The 27,554-nt window shown below is 36.0% G+C and overlaps 1 protein-coding gene across 2 annotated transcripts in view; it reads right to left on the reverse strand.

Moving 5' to 3' along the window:
* LOC120870042 (CD2 associated protein) overlaps nt 1–27,554 on the reverse strand; it is an 86,685-nt gene that overhangs the window by 26,432 nt on the left and 32,699 nt on the right. Inside the window, exons 3-9 of one of the 2 annotated variants that reach the window (XM_040249504.1) lie at nt 15,189–15,342; nt 8,825–8,925; nt 7,480–7,600; nt 4,370–4,557; nt 1,515–1,593; nt 1,025–1,119; nt 528–632 (exon numbers count right to left, since the gene is read on the reverse strand). In XM_040249504.1, the coding sequence (XP_040105438.1) occupies nt 528–632; nt 1,025–1,119; nt 1,515–1,593; nt 4,370–4,557; nt 7,480–7,600; nt 8,825–8,925; nt 15,189–15,342 (843 nt within the window). Of the gene's footprint in view, nt 1–527; nt 633–1,024; nt 1,120–1,514; nt 1,594–4,369; nt 4,561–7,479; nt 7,601–8,824; nt 8,926–15,188; nt 15,343–27,554 lie in introns of both variants that reach the window. The other variant, XM_040249503.1, reaches the window with a different exon arrangement.

Here is a 27,554-nt window from a genome sequence, read left to right on the forward strand (position 1 = left end):
TGTTTAAAAATTCATTAATCCCTCCATAGGTGAAAAAAGGGGATCAAACTGTAGAAAAGCAAAACATCACTGACTCAGTCTCACTTTATTCACTGTGAGAAGTGAGATCGATACATTAAATCCTATGAGGAGGCTAAATAAAGCCTTCTCACTGTCCCAAAAATGCAGTGACAGAGTAACAGTAACCAACAGTACCTTAAAATAAAAATTTTCAACAAAATTAAACATAATGACTTACAGTCAAGTGCTAATTTGTCTGAATAGTACAGCCAGTCTTTTTTCTTTTAATCATAATAAAGTAATAAAGTCTAAGTTAATTTTTAGTCAAAGGAAAAGAAAAACAGGAACAAAACACAGAAGTGATACACTGTTTTATTTTACCATAATTCAAATAATCTTTACCTGATTATATAAGTCTGAAATTCCTGGAAAATTTACTCAGTAACTATGTAAAAAACTTGTTTCTTTAAGAAATATTAGCAAAAGGTTTTTTAACTTATCATCATCACTGAAAAAGAAAAGCTTACAGGAAAGTCCTTGTCCAGTTCATTTATCTGAATAGCAAAATTGTCTGGAAATACTCCTTCTTTACCATTCAGTTCACCCTTCCACCAGCCAGTTTCTCCAGTCTCCTAAACCGCAAAATGAAGAATAAAGATAATAGTGGCTATATCTAAATAAGAAAAAAGGTAGCAACAAAATAAGAAAACACTGAATTCCATTTTTTCTATAAGGGAAAAATGCAGACTTTGAGATCCTACTAAAAATATATATTTCTCCACAACATGAGGGTAAAAATAATTTCCAAAACATCAATTATAACAATAATAGACAATAAACATTTGCTTTAAAAAAATCTTTCTGACCACTTACTACTATAGTCCAGGTTCTGAGGTCACAGCAACACGCATGACGAAGGCCAGGTCTTTCATAGCTTACCTTCCAGTGTGAATGCAAGACTACTGAAAGAATACTTCTATGAGTAAGTTAAGTTAGTCACTGAAAAGCCTGAGAAGTATCTTACCTTGCTTATCAACTGTATTATCTCCCCCTCTTTAAAAGTCAGTTCATCTTCATTAGTACCTTCATAGGCAAAGAGCGTTCTACAGTATTCCTTAGCTAAAATGAAAAATGTAAATAAAGTTTATATATAAATTACTTCTTTCAACAAATACTTATTAAGCCTCCATTTTGTCTAAAGAAATGAACACTAGAAGCTTTTAGAGATGATTTCAATAATTTAAGCCATTCATGCTGAAGTAAATAACGAGTTTCATTGATCATTCATTCATTCAAATAGTTACTATGTGCCTACCTGTTCCAGGCACAGTTCTAACTGTACTGGATACATCAAGGAACAAAAAACATCCAAAAATCTCTGACCTCATGGTGTTCACATCTAGGAGGATTTAATACTCTGATGAAGTAGTACAATGTAACAAATGTCTTCAACAAATCTAATAATATATTTGAGCATGCTTCACTCAACAGGAACCTTTCATTAAAAAACTTACCTTTAATTTTACCTTCAGTGTCTGTTTTTGTTATCTCCACACTCTGAGTTTTGGATCCTAGTGACTGTGTGATTAAAGGCTAGAATAGAAAGGATAGTATCATCTATTTTAAGTTGTAACAAAGCTAATAACGTTAAACAAAATTTCCGTTAACAATTATCTAGTTTTCCCTAACAGTACTTGTAGCCAGGTTAGTAATATAACTGAAAACTCTGCCATGAAATGATAAATATCCAAAAAGCTATTTAAATGATAGCCTAGAACTTCTAGTTTTAAAATGCTCTGTCTTAAGGCTAACAAACATACTCTGATACCCAAAATGCTGTGATTTATTTTAGAACCTCCAAAACAAATAAAAATAGCATTTGAAAATGTACCATGTATCAATCTCTGAGCTAATAAGCACTTTGCTGCTGCTGCTAAGTCACTTCAGTTGTGTCTGACTCTGTGCGTTGCGACCCCATAGACGGCAGCCCACCAGGCTCCCCCGTCCCTGGGATTCTCCAGGCAAGAACGCTGGAGTAGGTTGCCATTTCTTTCTCCAACTCGTGAAAGTGAAAAGTGAAAGGGAAGTCGCTCAGTCGTGTCCAACTCTTAGCGACCCCATGGACTGCAGCCCACCAGGCTCCTCCATCCATGGGATTTTCTAGGCAAGAGTACTGGAGTGGGGTGCCATTGCCTTCTCCAATAAGCGCTTTACATGCCGTGTAATTTAATCCTCAGAACAATCAGAATAAAGTAGGCACTATCAGTCACTCTTTTTATGTTAGAAAGCAGTTAAATAACTTGACCACAATAAAAATAATTTAGCAGTGCAGCCCAGACTTGAACCTTGAAAGTTTGACTCCAGAAGGTGGGCTCTTAAACAACAGAACTGAACTTCCTCACAATGAGACAGAGAAGAAAAGAAAGTTTTTATACTTACTTCAATACTGCTACCAGAATGAAAGCATTTAGGTAATGTTACAACCCTTGTAACTATATAGTCTAGTGGACAGTTTTCCATTGTGACCAACTACAGTAAGCCTTTCATCATGTCTTAGTGTTTCCTTAAGTTCTCTTCTCTGAAGTAACACTACATTTGACCTTAGATTTCATTAGTTAAAAATCTGAGCATACTGGCTAACTGGTAATATCATTGGGCATTCTACTTATCTTTTAAAATACTCACTTTAGTTTCTCCTAACTTTTCTCCATTATATCTTCCAATCTGGTGTTGCTTACAAACACAGCAAATGTGCTCCCAACTTTATCAATTCCTAGGTCAGTGATCAAATCAAGTCTTGGAAGGCCATCTTACATGGTAATCCTGAGAGTGCTCTCACTTACAACAACTCTTTACTGAACATTATCAATGGCAAAGGAGGGGCTTCCTTGGTGGTTCAGTGTTGAAGAATCCGCCTTCCAATGCAGGGGATACGGGTTCAATCCCTGGTCCAGGAAGATCCCACATGCCATGGAGCAACTAAGCCCCTGTGCCATAACTACTGAGCCCACATGTTGTAACTTATGAAGCCTGTACTCCTCAAGCCTGTGCTCCGCAACAAGAGAAGCCACTACAATGAGAAGCCCCTGTTCACCCCAAGTAGCGAAAAGCCCGCATCAATGAAAGCCTAGCACAGCCAGCCAGAAATTTTTTAAAAAATGGCAAAGGAAAGATTACCAGTGTAATCAATAATCAGATAAAGTTATTCAACATAACATAAGCTTTAGAGTTAGAAAGGGACCCCAGATCATCTAGCCTAATATCCCTCATAATGCAGACACTGCTTCTAGATATTCCTAGCTGTTACAGGACTATATAGCACCATCCCAACAAGAATTCTAATCTGTACCTTTAAAACTAAGAATGAATTAGGCCCATAATCCTAATTTCAGACAGTCACACAGCTAGGAGAGGGCAGGAGAAAGAGTAAGCTCTCTCTTTCCCGAACCTAACTTGTTATTATATAAGAAAATATGTGACAGGCTGGGAAAGGAAGGAAAAAAAAAAGTTGAAACTAACCATTTTAGGAGAAAATTTCAGAATATATTTCACCAACCAAAACAGTCTTAATAGTGAAATGTAACTAAAAAAGACAAGTAAATACTAAAACATTTTCAAATATTATGAGTTAAATAAGACATAACAAAGGAGAACCAGAAGGGAAACAATACTTTAAAAGTCAAGGGACAAGCCTCCTCAAGTAAGTACTCAAACTAATCTCCAAGGTGTTAACACCAGAAACAAGACCTGAAATAAACGTCCTAAAGACTGTAGCTATTTCCCCCCAAAGTAAAAATTTAATGATTTATTTTAAAATCTCTTATTAGATGGTACATTCTCTTTGATTTATTTCACAATGCCAGTGAAATGCTAGTAAAAAATAAAGTGTTCCATACACCTAGGGCTAATGATTGGTAGAGTTCACCACTACTAACAATCCAGAGAAAAATTAAGCAAGGCCTAATTTAACTTAATATCCCACTGTAAATTCATTTTAAAATGGCCCATTTTAGGGCTACTTCAAACTGAGAGGCAAAACATAATTTTAGCTTTAAAAGGAAAACAAAAATATATTTGCCTTTTATAGTTTTACACTATAATAAAACTTTAAAATTTCCACTAAGAAAAGTTTGTGTTAAATTTACTGGCCCCTCTCCATCCAATTTTATAAGAATCAAATGTAAACATTAAAGGAAGTCACTTAAGCTTAAAAACAGTTTCTCACAGTCTTCTCATTCATAACCCATCACTGGCAATCTCAAAAAAAAAAAAAAAAGAGGTAGCAGAGCTGCAAACTAATTGTGACATTTTAAAACTGCTTAATGAGAGAATGAAGGGGGTGAATCTAAGGAAAGCTCATCACTACTACCTTCTCTGGTTTTTTCTCCTCTGTTTCACTACTGGATGTTCTTGTCCTCAGTTTCACAGAGCCTTCTTTGAAAATATCTCCGAATCCAATTCCTCGGATTTTCTTTGGCTGGGTAACTGATCCAGGTGCATTTTCAGTCCCGTTCCCCAGAGAGAGGGGTAAAGGTGAGGTAGGCCCAGTCAGAACAGCTTCTGAAAGGATAATTGGTTTTTAAAGAATGACACCTGAAATCACAAAAACCTTGACATTCCACTTCCACAGTATTTATATCCTATAACTCCTAATAAAAAAATGGTAGAATAAAAATAAAATTGCTGAGTAGTAAAATATCCTAAGCACTTTACACTGATTTTTTTTCCCAATATTTAGAAACAATTTTAGGTATTTCTAATTCATAAAAGACCAATCAGAAATGCAGGAAATCATAGTATGTCAGTTTCTTAAGAAGAGTATGATGACATGGGACAGAAACAGCAAGCGTGCACAATATGCTCAATGAGCACTCAATGCACTGAGCGAACAAATATAGAAATGTTGACTTAATTAAATAACATTTATATTTAGAATTTCCCTTTACTCACTTCAATGTTTAAATTTCAGATTTGAGAATACATTGGATCCATGGGAAATGCCATCAAACTCATATATCACTGCTCATATTTCTCACAGGGGTGAAAGTACATGAAAAGACAGTTTTACAGGCAAGACAAAAGGACACTCTAAACAACAAAGGCTAAGAATATTTGACAAAATGAAAGGGTAGTCACTTCATTATAAAAACTGAAATATAACACTTCCCTAGAGAAGCAATGCTTTTCCTGAAATTGACTACTAAAAAGATATTAATCTTGAGATTTTTATATAGAAACCACTAAGTAATAGAACAGATTATAAATTTACCATATTCCTATTAAAAAATATAAACAGGGGCTTTCTTATAGCTTTTATTCCACAGTTCTTCAATGAAAATAGAGGGCATGAAAATAAATTACTCATAAAGGCTCAGGTAATACTGTCTACCTACTGTCTAGAGTCAGAATTATCTTCTTAGCAGTAATAGCCAGAGTTTAACTGGTCAAACCATGAACACATCCCATATATTTCATTCTATCTGTTAAAAGAAGGAGTGTAAGAAGAAACTATGTAAAATAAATGCAGTGGATATGGCATTCCAATACTATAAACAAAACAAAAAAAGAACACGTTTTATAATGAACAGCTGGTAATTCCTGTAACAGTTATCTGAAATAGATGCTATTTTACTGACTAAAGAAGACTGTCAAAACATCAGTTAACACAAAAGATGTTATATTTCATTCTCTAAGACCCAATGTGTAAGATATCAAATGCTTAAATTAAAACTCAAAGGACACCATGTCTTCACTAAAGTTCTAAAGACCTTATAAAGTGCTCACTTCTTGGCACTTACATCAATATGCAAAATCTTTCTGCCTGAAAATTCGAGTTTAAAAAAAAAGGGAAATTACAGTGTACTTCAACCACTGACTTCCCACCCCATAATCACAAAGCTCCACATTTAGAATGCACTGTTATTGTAAAGGGGTTAAGCAAGCAAGGAAGTACATTTTTAACAGATTATGATTCTGCAAGGTTACTAAAATTTAAATAAGGCTGAACAGTGCAAGGAAATGCCCAAAGTATTATAATTATGAAGTAATGAACTACATCCAAATTTAAATTCGATTTCTTTTGCTACTGATCCCTTATGGATTTTGAATTTCATATAATATTTTAAGGGCTCAGTTTATATGGCATCATAAAGACTATTTCACTATACACTTTAATTCACACAAAATTTTAACATTAAAAATAAACATCAGTAGATTCAGTATCTATGATACTTAATACCAATATGTGCCTGAAGTAATTCAGGGGACAGTGTGCAAAGTAGTAATCGTCCCTGCAACATTCCTATGTTGAAATCCTAGCTCCCCAAGTGAAGAGGTGGCCCTTCAGAGAGGTGATTAGGTCATGAGGGCAGAGCCCTCAGGAATGGGATTAGTGTCTTACAAAGAGGCTGCAGACAGCTCCCCGTGAGGATAAAGTGAGAAGTCAGCAACTATGCACCAGAAAGGAGCCTCGATCTTGGACTTCCCAGTTTGCAGAACTATGAAAAATAAATCTCTGTTGTTTTTATGCTACCTAGATTGTGGTAGTTTGTTACAGCAGCTCTAATGGACTAAAACAATAGTCTTCATATCTTGACTCTACACTGTCTTTGAAATAAAAAAGCAATATCAACAATCTTAAGGTTGTATGTCTATACCTCATTATCTATGAATCTATGTAACCATTATAAAACTACCAAATAACACAAGTGTACAAGTGTTACTCCCTGAACATTTTCACTACATACTTTTCCATAAAGAAAAATATCTACTTATCCCTATGCCACCACTTATGAATTTAATGTCTTTAAAAAAAAAAAAATCTCTCCTAAATCCCTCAGCAGTTCACAGATGTAATTCCAAGTTTGGGGATAAAGGTTTTTCAATTATACTTTTGAATGGTGAGCAAATTTAAGAATAATATATAGGTGAGTCTCTAAATGACAGAGATCACAAAATAGTTAAATTACATTCTGGCTACACACAGAAAACAAAATCTATTATGTGAATACAGAAACTCAGAGGAAGATTCTTTTGAACTTCTAATATTTCTTAAGTAGTCAGGCCATTTGCAAACTCTGATCACAACTGTATATAAGTAGAACTTAAGTGGGAAGAAATCAGGTAACATAAGCAGTATCATTTCATAATAAAGGTACTATAAGTTTATTTTGGGTTGAAGCAGACATCAGAAGGGAAAACAGTAAATTACCTAGAAGGGAATAGCTACCCACTCCAGTATTCTTGCCTGGAGAACCCCATGGACAGAGGAGCCTGGCGGGTACAGTCCATGGGGTTGCAGTCAGACACGACTGAGCAACTAACATTTTCACTTTAAGTCCTTGTCATAAGTTGCTTTTTTAAAAAGTAGATAAACTGAAGCTCATAGTTCAAAAAGACAAGAGACTGAAAGTATACAAAATGAACACTAGTCATATACAAAATTGGTTTAAATCTATTCAAAATTTTAAAATAGTCTACCTGAATCTTCCTGGGCTTCATGAGTTTCAGCATCATCTGTTACCTCTAATTCTTTCACAAAATTGGAGGGAAACAGTCCCAACTTGTTGTTCAGGGTTCCACTCCACCAGCCTTCTTCTACCTGAAAGAGTTCACAACTCAAAAATAATAATAGTTTCTCTTAAGTTTTCACTTCCCCAACAGAAAAACTGAGCTACAGAAATGAACAGGCACAAAGTTAGCGGTACAAAATAATCCCTTTAAATCTATAAGAAAAAACAAAGGGGGAAACAATTTTTAAGTAGATTAAATCTATGTGGATTGAATTAATCATACACAGATTAATCAATAGCACCTTGCAACCCTTCCACAATGAGATCTTATAATAAATCACAGAACAGATGAATTCTGGACACACGTAACTAACAAACCTAACAAAACAGTGTTCTCTGCCACAAAATTTGGAATGCTGTGTCCTGCAACAACAGGAGATAAGCCAATCCCTTAACTGCTGTGATTCCATCTAGTTTGTAAAATGGGGATAAAAATTCCTATCTCCTTAGGTTGTTCAGAAACTTAAATGAAATAATAAGTTTGAAACACTCAGAATGGTGCGTCAGGCATAATGTAAGCTTGATGAACACTGCTATTATTGCCACCTGGTAGACATAAACCAGAACTGCCTTTTATATAAACACACTGGAATTTAACAAAAACTAGCGATAAATTACATGTTATCAAACAAAATCAGTTACAGTGGCAATACTTGATATCAAAATACGTACTCTGAAAATGGCATCTTTAGCTGCTAAATAACACTTTGATATTCCTTTAATGATAAAAGTAGATATATGAAAAGCTATTTTTGAAATATTTTAAAATATTATTCTAAGATATTAAAATGAGGCAAAGTGTTTTGGGGTTAATATTTGAATGTGATCATTCAAACAAAACAAAGCTTTTACATTCTGCTTGCAAACATCTCTACTGTGCAAAAGGTAAAAATCTTTCTAGTTTTATGGCTTGTGTCTAAAGTGAATTCAGAATCAAAGAAAGGTTTATATGCTTAGCTATTTAGATTACATCAATTTTAGCTTAAAAAAAGAGCTTATTTTATTTTTAAAGTCAAAGATATAAATTCAGTACACAAATATTAGGCATTGCAAGGATGAATAAAGCTTTATTTCTACAATTAAATAACCTTCCTTTAGGTCATTAAAGATCCACTTTAAAATACATATCTTAAAATTTTTTTAAAAACTGGCAAAATAAATTTTAAAAATTAATATTCTTACAAAGCATTTTCCTAATACCCAGAGCATTAATTCTGATTGCTGCTTTATCTCTAACATGTGTTTTTACTTACCTCTTCACTAATATCAATAATATCTCCCACTTTAAGCTCCAGTTCATCCTCATTTTGTGGAATGTATTCAAAGAGAACTTTACACTGACGCTTCTTGGTCTCTAAAGAAAGTCACATAAAAAAATTAAGAAAGATCTTTAAAACAAACAGTAGCACCTTTATTTACATACCATGTTTATTGTCAAAGGATTTGTATGTATGAATAAAAACAGAACATGGAAGCATTCTGAACAGCTAACCATAATCTGTGCCGTCTGGCTTTCCACCTTGCCCCCGACCCTAGAAGCTCTTGTTTTATCCTAAAATAAATTCAAGCCAACTGCAAATAAGGTAGGCTCTCAGAAATGAAATCAGATCCAACTGATTATACAAAAGTAAAAATTCCACTGCCAATTTGGAAACTAGAAACACAGACTTAAGACACTATTGGCATAACAAATTTATCAGACAAGTCCTTCAAACCAGTGATTTTCAGACTGCTTCTTGATCAAAATCTAGGAATACTTTAAAGGCACTAAGTCAAGAGTATCTGTGCTTAAAAAAAGAGATAAAATGCACAAATCTAAAATGTATTTTATCTTATTTAATAATTTTTCTGACATAAAAACACAAGTGAAGACAAAAATAATTTCACTTTAGTGTTTTAAACAAGCTTCATTTATTCAGAAAAGTAATGATTATATAATGTAGGACTTCAAAAGATGTAACTTGATTCTTTTTAATGAATATCAGTATCTTTTTAAATAATTTAAAGTTAATAAAGAGTATTAATTAGTCCCTCTGCCCCTAAGCATATATGTCAATTAACTTCAAGCAACCTAGTGATATTTTAATCAAAAGCTTTGTTTCTATCTTGTCTTTCACACTAGCATATCTCCAATTTTTTTTTCTAAGAGAGTATGCAAAATTATTTGCAAAGGAACTTCTCATTTTTAAAAGGAAAATCCACATTGGATAAAAATATCTAAATAGCCCCTACCATTGCCACAAAATGTGAGTCATTTATTTTAAAAAGAAAAATTTTTGTATGATTCCATATTTTTATACAGCTTACTCTTATGTTAGAATGACTGCCTATACTGAACTTTTCTATTAGCTGGCAGCACAAGTTAAGAAATTTGGAGATTCTTCACATTTCAAATGGCACATACAATGTCTACCTATACATATTGGTCAATAAATATTTACTGAGTTTCTAAAATGTATCGGAACCTTTGCTAAGCACAAAAGAAAATGAAATTAAAGAGTAAAACTGTCAATAAAAGGATGTGTAGCATTCAGTCGATTTTTTAACTATAGTATTTTCTTAAGTAACTTCCATACAGCTTTTCAGAACTACAAAGAAATTAATGATAAAGTATTTCTTTAAATCAGTATTTTATAAGTAAAGCTATTAATAAGAAACCAAATAAAGAAGTGTAACAACAAAGGCAGTGACAAACTTTTATGTACCAGTATTACTCCAAGTCCTTCATAAACACTTCCCACACAAAAGAGGATAAAAACTTGCTAAGACATATTTTATCAAGGAGAAACAGGAACTACTTCCCACTGTATCAGGCTGCTTTCTTCACAGATTAGAGTGCTTTACCATAACTCATGTACCCTAGTCATGTTAGATCCTTATTCTCTGAAAATACCATGGACTTGCTTATCTTCATGGGTCTTTCAAAGGCTGCAATTCTAACTGCAACACCATTCTCTCCAATTTTTATGTGAATGATATGTCCTACCTAAAGAAGAGCTTAATGACACTTTACTTAATGACTCTGGTATAGAACTGCCCTTTCATTTGAATCTCAACTGCACATTTTGTATGTTTCTAGTCATCAAGCAAAGAGCCAACTCATTGGAAAAGATCCTGATGCTGGGAAAGATTGAAAGCAAAAGGAGAAAAGGGCAGAATAGGATGAGATGATTAGACAGCATCTCCAACTCAATGGACATGAATCTAAGCAAACTGGAAAATGCTGCAGTTCATGGGGTAGCAAAGAGTCAGACATGACTTAGTGACTGAACAACAACAAGAAGTATGGTTCTTAATAGGATCCTGCTGCTGCTAAGTCACTTCAGTCATGTCCAACTCTATGCGACCCCATAGACGGCAGCCCATCAGTCTCCCCTGTCACTGGGATTCTCCAGACAAGAACACTGGAGTCGGTTGCCATTTCCTTCTCCAATGCATGAAAGTGAAAAGTGAAAGCGAAGTCGCTCAGTCGTGGTCGACTCTTAGCGACCCCATGGACTGCAGCCTACCAGGCTCCTCTGTCCATGGCATTTTCCAGGCAAGAGTGCTAGACTGGGGTGCCATTGCCTTCTCCACTTAATAGTATAAAATACTGCAATAACAAGTACAGACATTTATAGAGCATTTCTTATAATATTTACTTAACATGTTAATACTTTGAAAACCCTATAAGGTAATTATTACTATCATCCTTGTGTTAGAGTAACTTGGTATTTTCCTCTGTTAAACTGTGAGTTTTGAATCATTATCCATATCCAGTTTTTATTTGGCAGATTTGACTGTCCACATTAACACTGCTCTTACGGTCTTCATACCCACAGGTATTACAGTATTCATCACATAAATGTCAAATAATTTCAGAAAAACCTTTTAAAAATATTTTGTATTTTCAAATGTAAGTCATCACAAATGGGAAGTATACCATGGTTCTTAAAAAAAGATCTAAATATTCAGGTCAAACAGAGTTCTTAAGTACTTCTTATATTATTTCTCATTTAAGAACACTGTTTTAATTTTTTCCATCAAATGCTAAAATGAAGAGCACATCATACTCAGAAGTTAGGAGGCTGAATTCCAAAATTTCAGACAGCAACAAAAAGATTCCTGATCTACTTTTAGTTCCATTTAGTTCTGGAAAGTAAATCATCAAACTTTATTACAGCATTTTCTAATGTAAAAAAAATTTTTTTTATCAATTTCTTTCTCTAGTAAGCAAAGGTAATCATCAAAAGTAAAGAAACATCAAGACTGAGCCATTTGCTACATGGCTGAATCTTTTAATTTTTTTTTCTTATCAGCAGCAATAAAAAAATCATATTAAGCCAGTAAGTGAAAAATTTAAGATATTCAAGATTCTAGCTATACTGCTGAGATACACACTTAAGATCATCAGAATCTTAGAAAACATCATCATCACCACTATCATGAAGAAAAAACCTCATGTACTTAGGGATGAAGTATCACGTCTAACCACATATTTTCAACAGATATATAAAGCCAATATAACAAAGAAGCTTAGACGAAGAATATACCACGTTTAGCAGACAATCATTATTTCAACTTCTAAGACTAAATTTTTCAAAATAAAATAAAAAATCAAAAAACCTTACCCCATTCATATGAGAGGTTGCAGCCAGGGAGCAGTCTTTGGAATGAGGCTTTATTCTCCTTCTTGGAGAAGGAAATGGCAACCCACTCCAGTATTCTTGCCTGGAGAATCCCATGGACGGAGGAGCCTGGTGGGCTACAGTCCACGGGGTCGCAAAGAGTCGGAAATGACTGAGCGACTTCACTTTCACTTTCACTTTATTCCCCTTCTAAGTCAGAATATTTCAATGTCAAAGAGCAGAGCCTGCACTACTAATATGCCCCTTCTTTTTCACATGTATGCTGCAAAGATGTATAATCAGTGACCATACTTTGATGAGATTCAGAAATTTATCTTCTTCCAGTACTGACTCAAAGTTGGGAGACGTTACCAAACGTTGTCTGAGAATGAAACACTATGTGGATTATATTCTAGTCAACCAAATTTTAATGTATCTTCATTTATTTCTGTACAACTACCAATGATTTATCAATATCAATCTCAATGCATCTTTTGCATTTCAAAATAACTAGATGGAAAATCACTTCTGTAGCATGAATTCCCACTAATATGCCATGAGTAGATTCATATCTGGTATCAAGGTTTTCCAAATACAAAGTGGAATATCCACTAATACCCCACACTGCACATTATATACAATTGTGATGCTGAAAGACGTCAATTCTTTACTCCAAGTAAAAATATTCTACACCATTATCTCTGTGCCGGATTTTACAAGGGTCTCAGGTGTCATGCCATTTGTACGTGTTTTTGCTATAAAAGTGTAAATTGGTTCTATTCAATAATTTTAGCAACTTTTTACAATCAACTTTGTCCTGGAAATTTTTCTGTGCTCAATCTAAAAAATAACTATCTTGCTTAATTTACATGCAATAGCAAAAGTTTCAATGGTTTCATGACCAGACTTTGCAAAAAAAAAAAAAAAAAAAAGCCAACTCTTTTTGGCTTTGGAGATAAAAACAGCTAACAATTCCAGTCTCCAGATATCTATCATATTAACTATGTGAACTTTTCCTTGTGGTTGCTTAGTCAAAATTCGGCACATATGCAGATTCGCTTGTCTTGGCAGAGATTTGAACTGAACCTTCACAATGCAGTGTTTACCATTATCAACCTTTACAATGGTTTGGGTTTTTTTTATATTAACAGTATTGATTAAAAGGGTATATACTACTATTTAACATTACAATGAACCACTTTTGAATAACTGATCTATTTCATTAACCAAGGAAATGATGCAAACTAACGGTAACAAAAAAAATCTGATTAAAAAAAATTAGCTGCTTTTCCTGGAAAAGTAATCTGAAAGCAAAAACAACCTGCATCCTGTTTTAAATGTTACTTAGCACACCAAGTGACTACTTTAGTCTTTGCAGCACACGCACTTAAAAACAAGTTATGGAGGAACCTTAGGAAAAAGCCTAAGCCTCTTAGCAACAACTATATAATGGTTTCTCTTTCTTACAAGAAAAATGATGGACAGTGTTCTCAAAGAAGGTAAAGTTTAGTGTCCTTTCCTATTAGGAGACAGAATAAACTTGAAGCCCTTTGTCTAGCCTCTACTTAAGAAGAAGTATGTTCCTTTATAGCTCACTAGAGCTAAAGAAAGTAGTACATATATCTTACAACAGACAGAGATCATAAATAACTATTTCATGGGTCTAAAATTCTCCTTGTGCACAGAAATTCTACATAAAGATTCACGTATAGGATGGGGAAATAACTCCGTTATCTATTCCCAAATCTCCAAAACAAACAGTTTCAGAATCCGGGACAACTAGAACTACTGAACAGTCCACCTTCGGGCAGAAGACTGAAGGCAATGTGGGTGACATCTAAACATTGTCTGTACACTGCAGTTACTGGGAGAAAAGAAGAACAAGTAGTACCTTGTAACTGGTCTGTCTCTGTGTCATGAAATCTGTTCATTTTTATGAAAACCTGTTTTTATTTTATGAAAATAATCAAGAGTGATATAATCTACAAAGTAGAGATTTCCCCTAACTTCACAGAGTGTAGCACAGAAAGTAACAGGTATGAGACTATAAAAATCAAAAATAATCTTACATTTATGAAACATATATAAACAAAATTTCTTTATATTATAGGCTACTTGGTACACAAGGTAGTAACCAGCATCAAATACAAGGGACCCCAACATCAAAGAGACTGATGTGGGGAGTGGCGAGGGAGGGAGGGGAGGTGGGTTTAAAAAAAAGAATGAGCGAAGATAATAGTGGATAAATATTCATTTATAACTTATCAAATCAAACTGAACATAGTATTCAACCTCTGATGGGGCCTCAGGTTTACTATGTTAAAACACTATCTGCTCCCAGACTTGAAGTACTTCTTTGAGTAGCACTCTTTCCAAAGACTAAGTTTTTGACAACAGCAATATTACTAGTCTTTTTATTTTTTAAACTGCTTTTCCACCAGCAGTAAAATAAAACTCAAGAGTCTAAATGATCTAAGGTCATAGGACAGATTCAAACTAATGTCTGATTTTAAATGTGGTACTCTCCCTCTGTATTAAACTCTTCTCTTAACATATTTACACCAAATACTTCAAAGGCACTCTGCTAGGCCAACCACCTTGGAAAACTGAACATTCATGTTCAGATGGCTAACCAGTAAAGAAAATGCATTATCAAATGCTTGCATCTATACTGCTTAACAATGAGCAGACATTTTAGCATCCCATTTAACATTTAATAAATAATATTCAAGTAAATTTAAGGCAAAGGATTACCTACCTAACAGAGCCTGTAAGACTAACAAGAAAACAAAGCCTTCTATCTTAATTTACAATTCCTATACACAGCTCAAGCTGGATTACCAAATGAAGACTGACAACATGGGCCCATAACTAGTAACTGAAGAATAAGTAGGAAGTTTCTGTAGTCTGCTACAAAAGGTTGATTTTTCTTAACACAACTTATGAACAGTTAGTTATAAAACAAACTTCTATTTTGATTTAAATGAAGAAGAAAAAATTATTTACATACTCTTCTTAATGTTTTTGGTTTGTGGAAGTGGCTGAATTCCTCCAGGCAGAAGGCCATAGGTGCTTATTCGTTGTACGAGATTTGCTACATTCCCGTGCCTTTCCCGCCTGATGGGCAAACTGTCATCCTTGGATTCTGTCTCTTTCTTAATTTCCTACAAAAGGGGAAATCAGCAAATAGGCAAATTAAGCTAGGTATTTCATTAAGTTAAATCCTCAAATGCAAAATACCAAAACCAGGTACACTGATTTCTGCCCACACGTATCTAAAGACTATCACACACACTTGGTTACAGCTCCAACAAAATTTTATTTATGGACACTAAAATTTCAATTTCATATAATTTTCACATGTCATTAAATCCCGCTCCTCATTTCACTTTTTCCAACTATTTCTATAACTCTTAGCTGGCATTCTCAGTTCAGTGACACTATAAAAACAGGTGGTATTTAGATTTGGCCCATGGGCTGTTGTCTGATAAACCCTGTTCTAAGTTACAAATCTAAGAGAAGATAGGTAAATCTTCACGAAAGGAAGTATGAAGTTTTACTGGAAGACATAAAAGAAGACACAGGAAAGAGAAGTCATGCAATGTTCAGATGTTCAAAACTCATTATCATAAAGATAGCATTTTTCCCCTAAAATTGATGCAATGCAATTGAATAAATATGTCACAGATTTGGGAGAGCAATTAAATTAGTTCTAAATTTGTAGAGAAGAACAAATGACCAAGTACAGCCAAAATACTTCAATGAAAAGAAAGTGAGGGGATTTTTTTTAACTAAGAAATAAAGAAAAACCATACGATACTACAAATCAGTGTGTATTGGCACAAAAATCCATAAACAGAAAAATGATTTACAACAGGTAAAAAGGGAGGGGAAAATATTTATTTTAAAATATATGGTGCATGCACTGTTTCACATTTAGGCAGCAGGGAATGAAACTGGATTCCTGCCTGACACATTTAATATTAAAATTAACAGTTTCTGTCATAGAAACTAACTAACCACAAGAAAACAGTAAATCCCTAACCAGAAGGTATTTTTCACATATAAAGTTAACAAAGAATCTATATCTCCAGGTGTTTATGTCTACTGCAATGTTAACTTGTTACTCTAGCTGGTAGGATTTCAGATTATTATGTTTGATGCTTGCTTTTTTGTGTTACTTTAACAAGCCATATCATTTTGCAAACAGAAAATTTTTTCATTTTGCAATAACTGTTAAAATGATGAGAAACCATGAAAACTATTAAAGTATAAATCATAGAAGACACACAAAATATTTCACACTGTAGTGACTGCTTCATTTTTACTGGTAATGTATGTAAGGAAAACTACTTCAATTTGCTACTAATAATAAATGACACACCATATGAAAACTTCAGTTTTCAGACCACATTAAGTATTTTTCAAACTAATAAAATCAACAACAGTATTAATTTTGGATTCTCCTGAACGTCTCATGAGCTACCTACATTTTAAAAAGATAAACATCATATCTCTGAAAGCTACTGTTGCCTCTCTGGCACAAGAGTCCAAGAACTTGGCTTGATATTCAAATCTTATTCCTCTAAGAAAATAATTCCAGGTTGACCCAATATGAGACAGGAGACAGATTCAGGAGACAGATATGCTGGGTGTAAATTTTCATTCTATCCTGTTCAAAGGCTAAATAGATATTTGTGTTACCTTTTAATAAAAATTAACCTTATAAACAGGTATGATATAGAAGACAATGTCTACCACTTCTAAAAATATAAATTTACAACATATTGCTCAAGATCTAGAAACATTTTGAGGACCTTCAATATTCACTGAGAAATCAAACCCATGAATATTAGATATAATACATCTTCTGAGAACAAAAGACACAAAAAGAGGAGGAAAACAAAAAATATATATATATACAATCTACACTGCCTAAGGAAAACTCAGGATTACAGCCTTCCACATACACAGTGCCAACTAAGCCATTATCAAAAGTATCAAGTGAGTTTAGGGTCTAAGCAAAATTACAGATAAGGTAAGGTCCACTTTAGGCTCCACCCCACTCCATCTCAGGAACCTCTTCCTGCTACAGTTTACTACCACCAGATATACAATCTCTCTCTCTCTCTCTCTCTCTCTCTCTCCAATCTCTTCTCTCTCCCTTCTCTCTCCCTCTCTCTCTCTACTCTAGTCCCCCATTCCTGGACATACAGTGCCTCCAAATTATTCTTCAGCTCTCATCTTAAACAGCAGTTTTACTGAGCACCTGTGAAGGGTTAGGAAGGCTTCTACTGTTTATTCCTTCTGCCCTTTATTTTGATGCTGCAAAGTGCTGCACTCAACATGCCAGGAAATTTGAAAAACTCAGCAGTAGCCACAAGACTGGAAAAGGTCAGTTTTCATTTCAATCCCAAAGAAAGGCAAAGCCAATGAATGCCCAAACTACTGTACAACTGCACTCATCTCAGACGCTAGCAAAATAATGCTCAAAATTCTCCAAGCCAGACTTCAACAGTATATGAACTGTGAACTTCCAGATGTTCAAGCTGGATTTAGAAAAGACAGAGGAACTAGAGATCAAATTGCCAACATCCACTGGATCATCGAAAAAGCAAGAGAGTTCCAGAAAAACATCTACTTCTGTTTTATTGACTATGCCAAAGCCTTTGACTGTGTGGATCACAATAAACTGTGGAAAATTCTGAAAGAGATGGGAATACCAGACCACCTGACCTGCCTTTTGAAAAATCTGTATGCAGGTCAGGAAGCAACAGTTAGAACTGGACATGGAACAACATACTGGTTCCAAATCAGGAAAGGAGTATGTCAAGGCTGTATATTGACACCCTGCTTATTTAACTTATATGCAGAGTACATCAGAGAAATGCTGGACTGGATGAAGCACAAGCTGGAATCAAGACTGCCAGGAGAAATATCAATAACCTCAGATATGCAGATGACACTACCCTTATGGCAGAAAGTGAAGAGGAGCTAAAGAGCCTCCTGATAAGCATGAAAGATGAGTGAAAAAGCTAACTTAAAACTCAACATTCAGAAAACTAAGATCATGGCCTCTGGTCCCATCACTTCATGGCAAATAGATGGGGAAACAGTGGAAACAGTCTCAGACTTTATCTTGGGGGCTCTAAAATCACTGCAGATGGTGACTGCAGCCATGAAATTACAAGACACTTGCTCCTTGAAAGAAAAGCTATGACAAACCTAGACAGCATATTAAAAAGCAGAGACATTACTTTGCCAACAAACGTCCGTCTAGTCAAAGCTATGGGTTTTTCCAGTAGTCACGTATGGATGTGAGAGTTGGACTATATAGAAAGCTGAGCAGAAGTGTTGGAGGAGACTGTGGATAGTCCTTTGAACTGCAAGGAGCTCCAACCAGTCAATCCTAAAGGAAACCAGTCCTGAATATTCACTGGAAGGACTGATGCTGAAGCTGAAACTCCCATACTTTGGCCACCTGATGTGAAGAACTGGCTCATTTGAAAAGATCCTGATGCTGGGAAAGACTGAAGGTGGGAGGAGAAGGGGATGACAGAGAATGAGATGGTTGGATGGCATCACTCACTCAATGGACATGAGTTTGAGTAAACTCCGGGAGTTGGTGATGGACAGGGAGGCCTGGTGTGCTGCGGTCCATGGGGGTCGCAAAGAGTCGGACACGACTGAGCTACTGAACTGAGACTGAGAATCAGCCAGTAAATAAAATATTGACATATTAACACTGTAACATCTCTTTCTTACAAATTTCACTTCCTTTACTGACTTTGAAAATGTCTCCAGAAGATGCAGTAAGAATGAGCCCTCACTTAAAACAGGATCATGTACTGACAAAGCAAAGTCAGAAAACTAGACCTCACAGTACAAATAAGGGAAGTCTCCTACACAACAGGTAATGTCAATACAAAACCAGTCAAGAAAAAAATACAGCGATGATTGCCATATAGATAAGAATGTACTACACATTGATTTGCTTGTTTTCATAAGGATAAGAAAGTAGGGTAAGGAGTAGGAAGTAGTAAATTAAAGGAAAAGATGAAAAATATAAGCCAAGTAAGAAGCAGCTTTAAAAAAGGTGGAAAGGATACAATTACTCTTGATCTGAGGTAAAGAAGAATACTTAATTCCAATCACATTAATTTTAAAAAGATAAATTAAAAGGCTCATCAATAAAATTCATGAACCACTCCATCATGTTGAAATATACCTATTTTATAATTTGATTATCTAATCATGGCCAGTGAACGACCATGATCTGAAAATAGAAAGCAATTACCTCTAGAATATAGAAGCAAAGGTCACAAAGAATAATAAAAACCAGATGAGATGGCAGGAGCATTCTTTTACTTCTTAGATGAAAGAGGCAGATAACTTAACCAACAAATCTTTAAACAGAGTTACAGTTCTGCTTATGCTAATTAAAATCTGAGGAATACTGTAGTCCCTCCTCATCCATAGGGTCTCAAGACCCCCAGTGGATGCTTGAAAATGCAGCGAACACTGAGTCTTACATATACTATATTTGTTTTCTCCTATGTACACATACCTAAGATAAAGTTTAATTTATAAATTCAATACAATAAGAAATTAACAACTGATAATAAAACAATTATAACAATATACTCTAATAAAAAGTTACGCGAATGTGGTTTCCATCTTTCAAAATAACTTACAGATATAATACCTTCTGCATCTTAACTATGCGCTTATCACATACTGTGGCAGTAACTTTTCCAATGTGAGGTAAGACAGCAGAACTAGTATGAATTCCTTTTCTCTTCTTCACAATTTCACAGACAGAAGATTCATTCCTACCATAGATCTTAGCAACCTCAGCATACGACTTTTTCTTGTTTATTAAGCTTTCACACCTTTTCACTCATATGATTTCTACTGGCATATCCAAGTGGTCAGCATCACTACTCTTGCACTTTGGGGCCATTATTAAATAAAATAAGGGTTACTCACCCACAAACACTGGGATACTGAGACAACTGATCTGATAATCAAGAGGGCTACTCCTAAGTGACTAATGGGTAGGAAACGCTGGACAAAGGGATGATTAACATCCCAGACAGAAGGGTGCACAATTTAAAACATGACTTATTTCTGGAATTTTCTGCTTAAGTATTTTCAGACCACACTTGACTGTGGGTAACTAAGGCTTCAGAAAGCAAAATCAAGGATAAAGAGGGGACTACACTTAATTACTTTTAACATTCAGGATTTCCCAAAGTGTTTCCTAAAACTAGTACCTTCAACTTTATAGAAGTATAAGTCAGAAGATATGAAGTGATATTACTAAAGAAAAGAAAAATAAGCAAGATTACATGTTTATTTGATACACATCCACTGTTAAAGGTCACATAAAATCAAACCGTCATTTATTTCATTCAAATAATAATTTTTCCTATGGAAATACTGGAATAAGATTTTAAAACTAAATCAAAATGTGATATTTAAAAAACAAACAAAAAAATCACTGAAACTCTTTCAAAGTATCCATCTCATCATCATATTTCCCATACTGCTACTTAACTTTTCTTTAAAAGCAGTTTTAAAAAGATGAGAATAAAGATTTAATGTCTACTTAGCCATTTAACTTATGAAATCTAGAAATAAAATGAAAACACACATTTTTGAAGGCAAGATAAGTTGTCACACTACATAATATTTAAGAAAAAAGCAGGTGCAGTGATTTGAATATTTTTTTCTAAACCAGAAAAAAAATTTGTTCAGAAATTTAAGTATAAACAAGAGTAAACAGCTGAATGATTCTTACTTACTTACCGGCTAAAGTATGAATAACTTCTGTTTCCTTGTTCCTTATTATACCAGAAAGTCTAAAATATATTATTATCAAGCTCTGAGAACTCTTCAAAAGGGACCAAAATCCCACTTTATATAAAAAATATAAAGAACAGCAATTCACTTACCAGCTCTAAAACATCTTCTGTGAACATACTCATTTATTTTTTAAAGCACTAAAGTAAAAACCGTATTACTAACAGATCTCAGAATAACCTGTAGCACCTCCACGGTACAAGTATAGTGCTCACAGGAAAGCTACTTCAAAGCTCGAGCATTAGCATCTCCTACCACAAATACTCTCCTGCTAATACGCAAGTCCAACTAATAAAAATAATTTCTTTTCACCTCTTTCATATCTTATTACATCGGTACTTCTCTGGTCCCTCCGTACTGCCCTGTGCTTCAACACTGGTCAAACTTTCAAGTGCACCTTGAATAGTGATGCACCTCCCACTCTCCTGCCCAGCCTCCTCTGACTCACTCTCAGTGAATCAGACCATGGCCTCTACCATACCCGACACTCCTCAGTGAACAGAGTCCACTAACGCTTAGTAAATGCATACAACTAGTCAGCTGCACTATTAGCTACTCTCATGGTTATCTTAACCTTCAGAAAAGTGAAAATCGCTCAGTCATGTCAACTCTTTGTGACCCCATGAACTATACAGTCCGTGGAATTCTCCAGGACAGAATTCTGGAGAGGGTAGCCACTGTTCCCTTCTCCAGGGGACCTTCCCAACCCAGGGATAGAACTCAGGTCTCCTGCATTGCAGGTGGATTCTTTACCAGCTGAGCCACCAGGGAAGCCCTAACCTTCAGAAGAAAGGTGTAACTTAAAGGGTATCAAATATGCTTATTACCTTTTACTGAACACTAATCTACTCTTATGTTAAAGGCAACTAACATTACATTTTTCTGAACACTAGCTTTATAACCACAGCTTAAGGGAAAAACAGCTATTCCAACACCACTTCTAAAAGGAGAAACGTCTATATTGTGCGAGTTTTTAGACTGTTAAAAACATGCATTATAATCTCTATTAAAATGCATCACCATCTAGATTATCTTGTGGAAAGATGGAATACATATACTTTTCCCTACTTCTCTCACTAACCACAGTTTAAATTTGGAACATTACATAGACATAGAATACAGAATAAAGAAGAAAATTTGATAACATCAAATGTTAATGAGAACATTAAAGAAAAACACTCATTACACCACTGGTAGGAGCTTAAATTAGCATATTTCTTTAGTGAGAAACCTGACAGTTGATGCAGCAAATTCTTAGCTATGCACATAATCTACAAAGGGATGTTCACTGCAGCACTGTTTTTAATAGCTAAAAATTAGAATATAGCTAAATATTCATAAAATATGCTAAAGACACAAAATGGAACACTATATGGCTATTACAAATTGAATCCTAAAGGAAATGAACCCTGAATAATCACTGGAAGGACCGATGCTAAAGCTGAAGTTTCAATATTTTGACCACATGCTGTGAAGAGCCAACTCATTGGAAAAGACCCTGATCCTGGGAAAGACTGAAGGCAAAAGGAGGTAACAGAGAAGGAGGTGGTCAGACAGCATCACCAATCCAATGGACATGCATCTGAGCGAACTCTAGGAGACAGTAGCAGTGTGCTGTAGTCCATGAGGTGGCAAAGAACTGGACACAACTTAGCGGCTGAGCAACAAAGGAACTTCTGCTATATGTGCTGCTGCTGCTGCTAAGTCGCTTCAGCCGTGTCCGACTCTGTGCGACCCCATAGACGGCAGCCCACCAGGCTCCCCCGTCCCTGGGATTCTCCAGGCAAGAACACTGGAGTGGGTTGCCATTTCCTTCTCCAATGCATGAAAGTGAAAAGTGAAAGTGAAGTCACTGAGTCGTGTCCAACTCTCAGCGACCCCATGGACTGCAGCCCACCAGGCTCCTCTGTCCATAGGATTTTCCAGGCAAGAGTACTGGAGTGGGGTGCCATTGCCTTCTCCGTATTTATGCACAAGTAAATACATATAAAACTATGTGTTAGAAGGATACACACAGCTTCAGAACACGGGCAACTGGGAGAAAGAGAAATGAGAAGAGGGTAATAAGAAAAAAACTCAGTGTTATCTGTCATGTTCTCTTTATTATAAAGTTAACGCTCTGAAGCAGAAAATAACAAAGTGACAACACTTACATTAAGTTCACAGATCCTTGTCCTATGGTTTTTGTAAAATATTTTCTAAATCATATATAAAGATGAACTAACATTTCAAAGAGACACTGAAAACAGACATGTTAGCCACACACAAAAAATTTACAGTATCTATTATGTTTCATAACAGGCTACAAACATGATGTGACCTTTCTATCCAATAATCTTCCAGCCCTATTTAAATGCTGCTTTTCAGTGCAGTTATTCAAAACAATAACAGCAGCATGAGTTTTCTTCAGGAAGCCTTGTTCTACCGTCGACACCACAGTTCTGTGTTTACAAAGCACCATACTACTGTCCCACTGAAAGCTTATTTTCCAGTAGACAAAAAAATTACAATTTCTCCTTGAAACTTCTAATATGCATCTGAAATGATAAAGCCAACTACCTTACTAAACTGTGGACACTCCACTGTTGTTCATCACCTATGGTTAACTTTTTGATAAAAATTCTGCTTACAGCCTCTTCAATAATTGGGGCTGGGAAAACTGGACAAGTACATGTAACAAATGAAATTAGAACACTTCTTAACACCATACACAAAGATAAACTCAAAATGGATTAAAGACCTAAATGTAAGACCAGAAACTATTAAACTCAGAGGAAAACAGGCAGAACGGTCGATGACATAAATTAAAGCAAGACCCTCTATGACCCACCTCCTAGAGTAATAAGAAATAAAAACAAAAGTAAACAAGTGGGACCTGATTAAACTTAAAAGCTTTTGCACAGCAAAGGAAACTATAAGCAAGGTAAAAGACAGCCCTCAGAATGGGAGAATATAATAGCAAACGAAACAACTGACAAAGGATTGATTTCCAAAATATACAAGCAAATCATACAACTCAATACCAGAGAAACAAACAACCCAACCAAAACATGGGGAAAAGACCTAAACAGACATTTCTCCAAAGAAGACATACAGATGGCTAACAAACACAGGAAAAGATGCTCTACATTGCTCATTATTAGAGAAACACAAATGCAAAACTACTGTGAGATATATCACCTCACACCAGTCAGAATGGCCATCATCAAAAAGTCTACAAACAATAAATGCTGGAGAGGGTGTGGAGAAAAGGGAATGCTCTTACACTGTTAGTGGAAATGTAAATTGATACTGCCAATTTGGAGGACAGTATAGAGATTCCTTAAGAAACTAGGAATAAAGTCATCATATGACCCAGCAATCCCACTCCTAGGCATATGCCCTGAGGAAACCAAAACTGAAAAAGACACAGGTATCCCACTGTTCACTGCAGCACTACTTACAATAGCTCTAACACGGAGGCAGCCTAGATGCCCATCAACAGATGAATGGATAAAGAAGTTATGGCACATATACACACTGGAATATTCCTCAGCCATAAAAGGAGCACATCTGAGTCAGTTCTAATGAGGTGGATGAACCTAGAATCTATTATACAGAGTGAAGTGAGTCAGAAAGAGAAAGATAAATATTGTATTCTAACGCATATATATGGAATCTAGAAAAATGGTACTGAAGAATTTATTTAGAGGGCAGTTAAGTGAAGAACTAAAGAGCCTCTTGATGAAAGTGAAAGAGGAGAGTGAAAAGGTTGGCTTACAGCTCAACATTCAGAAAACTAAGATCATGGCAACCAGTCCCATCACTTCATGGCAAACAGATGAGGAAACAATGGCTGACTTTTATTATTCTGAGCTCCAAAATCACTACAGATGGTGACTGCAGCCATGAAATTAAAAGACGCTTACTCCTTGGAAGAAAAGTTATGAGCAACCTAAATAGCATATTAAAAAGCAAAGACATTATTTTGCAAACAAAGGTCCGTCTAGTCAAGGCTATGGTTTTTCCAGGGGTCATGGATGGATGTGAGAGTTGGACTATAAACAAAGCTGAGCGCCAAAGAATTAATGCTTTTGAACTGTGGTGTTGGAGAAGACTCTTGAGAGTCCCTTGGACTGCAAGGAGATCCAACCAACCCATCCTGAAGGAGATCAGTCCTGGGTGTTCATTGAAAGGACTGATGTTGAAGCTGAAACTCCAATACTTTGGCCACCTGATGCAAAGAGCTAACTCATTTGAAAAGACCCTGATGCTGGGAAAGATTGAGGGCAGGAGGAGAAGGGGACAACAGAGGATGAGATGGTTGGATGGTATCAATGGACATGAGTTTAGGTAGACTCTGGGAGTTGGTGATGGACAGGGAGGCCTGGCATGCTGTGGTTCATGGGGTTGGGTTGCAAAGAGTTGGACATGACTGAGCGACTGAACTGAACTGAACTGAATGAAGAAACAGACAGAGAGAACAGACTTATAGACATGGGCTGGGGGGAGAAGGTGAGATGTATGGAAAGAATAACATGGAAACTTACATTACCATATGTAAAATAGATAGCCAATGGGAATTTGCTGTATGGCTCAGGAAACTCAGAGGCTCTGTATTAATCCACAGGGGTGGGATGGGGAGGGAGATGGGAGAGAGGTTCAAAGAGGACGTGATATATGCTGCTCGGGTACAGGAGGGCCTAGAGGAGCTATTCCACGTTCAAGGTCAGGAGGGGCAGCAGTGAGGAGATACCCCTCGTCCAAGGTAAGGAGCAGCAGCTGTGCTTTGCTGGAGCAGCCGTGAAGAGATACCCCACATCCAGGAAAAAGAAACCCAAGTAAGACGGTAGGTGTTGCAAGAGGGCATCAGAGGGCAGAAACACTGAAACCATAATCACAGAAAACTAGTCAATCTAATCACACTAGGACCACGGCCTGTTCTAACTCAATGAAACTAAGCCATGTCTGAGGGGCCACCCAAGATGGGCGGGTCATGGTGGCGAGGTCTGACAGAATGTGGTCCACTGGAGAAGGGAATGGCAAACCACTTCAGTATTCTTGCCTTGAGAACCCCATGAACAGTAGGAAAAGGCAAAATGATACTGAAAGAGGAACTCCCCAGGTCAGTAGGTGCCCAATATGCTACTGGAGATCAGTGGAGAAATTAACTTCAGAAAGAATGAAGGGATGAAGCCAAATCAAAAACAATACCCAGCTGTGGATGTGACTGGTGATAGAAGCAAGGTCTGATGCTGTAAAGAGCAATATTGCATAGGAACCTGGAATGTCAGGTCCATGAATCAAGGCAAATTGGAAGTGGTCAAACAAGAGATGGCAAGGGTGAACGTCGACATTCTAGGAATCAGCAAGCTAAAATGGACTGGAAAGGGTGAATTTAACTTAGTATATCTACTACTGCAGGCAGGAATCCCTCAGAAGAAATGGAGTAGCCATCATGGTCAACAAAAGAGTCTGAAATGCAGTACTTGGATGCAATCTCAAAAACGACAGAATGATCTCTGTTCGTCTCCAAGGCAAACCATTCAATTTCACAGTTATCCAACTCTGTGCCCCAACCAGTAATGCTGAAGAAGCTGAAGTTGAATGGTTCTATGAAGAACTACAAGACCTTTTAGAACTAACACCCAAAAAAGATGTCCTTTTCATTACAGGGGACTAGAATGCAAAAATACGAAGTCAAGAAACACCTGGAGTAACAGGCAAATTTGGCCTTGGAATGCGGAATGAAGCAGGGCAAAGACTAATACAGTTTTGCCAAGAAAATGCACTGGTCATAACAAACACCCTCTTCCAACAACACAAGAGAAGACTCTACACATGGACATCACCAGATGGTCAACACCAAAATCAGATTGATTCTATTCTTTGCAGCCAAAGATGGAGAAGCTCTAGACAGTCAACAAAAACAAGACCAGGAGCTGACTGTGGCTCAGATCATGAACTCCTTATTACCAAATTCAGACTGAAATTGAAGAAAGTAGGGAAAACCACTAGACCATTCAGGTATAACCTAAATCAAATCCCTTATGATTATACAGTGGAAATGAGAAATAGATTTAAGGGCCTAGATCTGATAGATAGAGTGCCTGATGAACTATGGAATGAGGTTCGTGACATTGTACAGGAGACAGGGATCAAGACCATCCCCATGGAAAAGAAATGCAAAAAAGCAAAATGGCTGTCTGGGGAGGCCTTACAAGTAGCTGTGAAAAGAAGAGAGGCGAAAAGAAAAGGAGAAAAGGAAAGATATAAGCATCTGAATGCAGAGTTCCAAAGAATAGCAAGAAGAGATAAGAAAGCCTTCCTCAGAGATCAATGCAAAGAAATAGAGGAAAACAACAGAATGGGAAAGACTAGCAGTCTCTTCAAGAAAATTAGAGATACCAAGGGAACATTTCATGCAAAGATGGGCTCAATAAAGGACAGAAATGGTATGGACCTAACAGAAGCAGAAGATACTAAGAAGAAGTGGCAAGAATACACAAAAGAAAAAAGATCTGTACAAAAA

This window comes from Oryx dammah, unplaced genomic scaffold (assembly GCF_014754425.2).
Source record: "Oryx dammah isolate SB20612 unplaced genomic scaffold, SCBI_Odam_1.1 HiC_scaffold_11, whole genome shotgun sequence".
Taxonomy (NCBI): Eukaryota; Metazoa; Chordata; class Mammalia; order Artiodactyla; family Bovidae; genus Oryx; species Oryx dammah.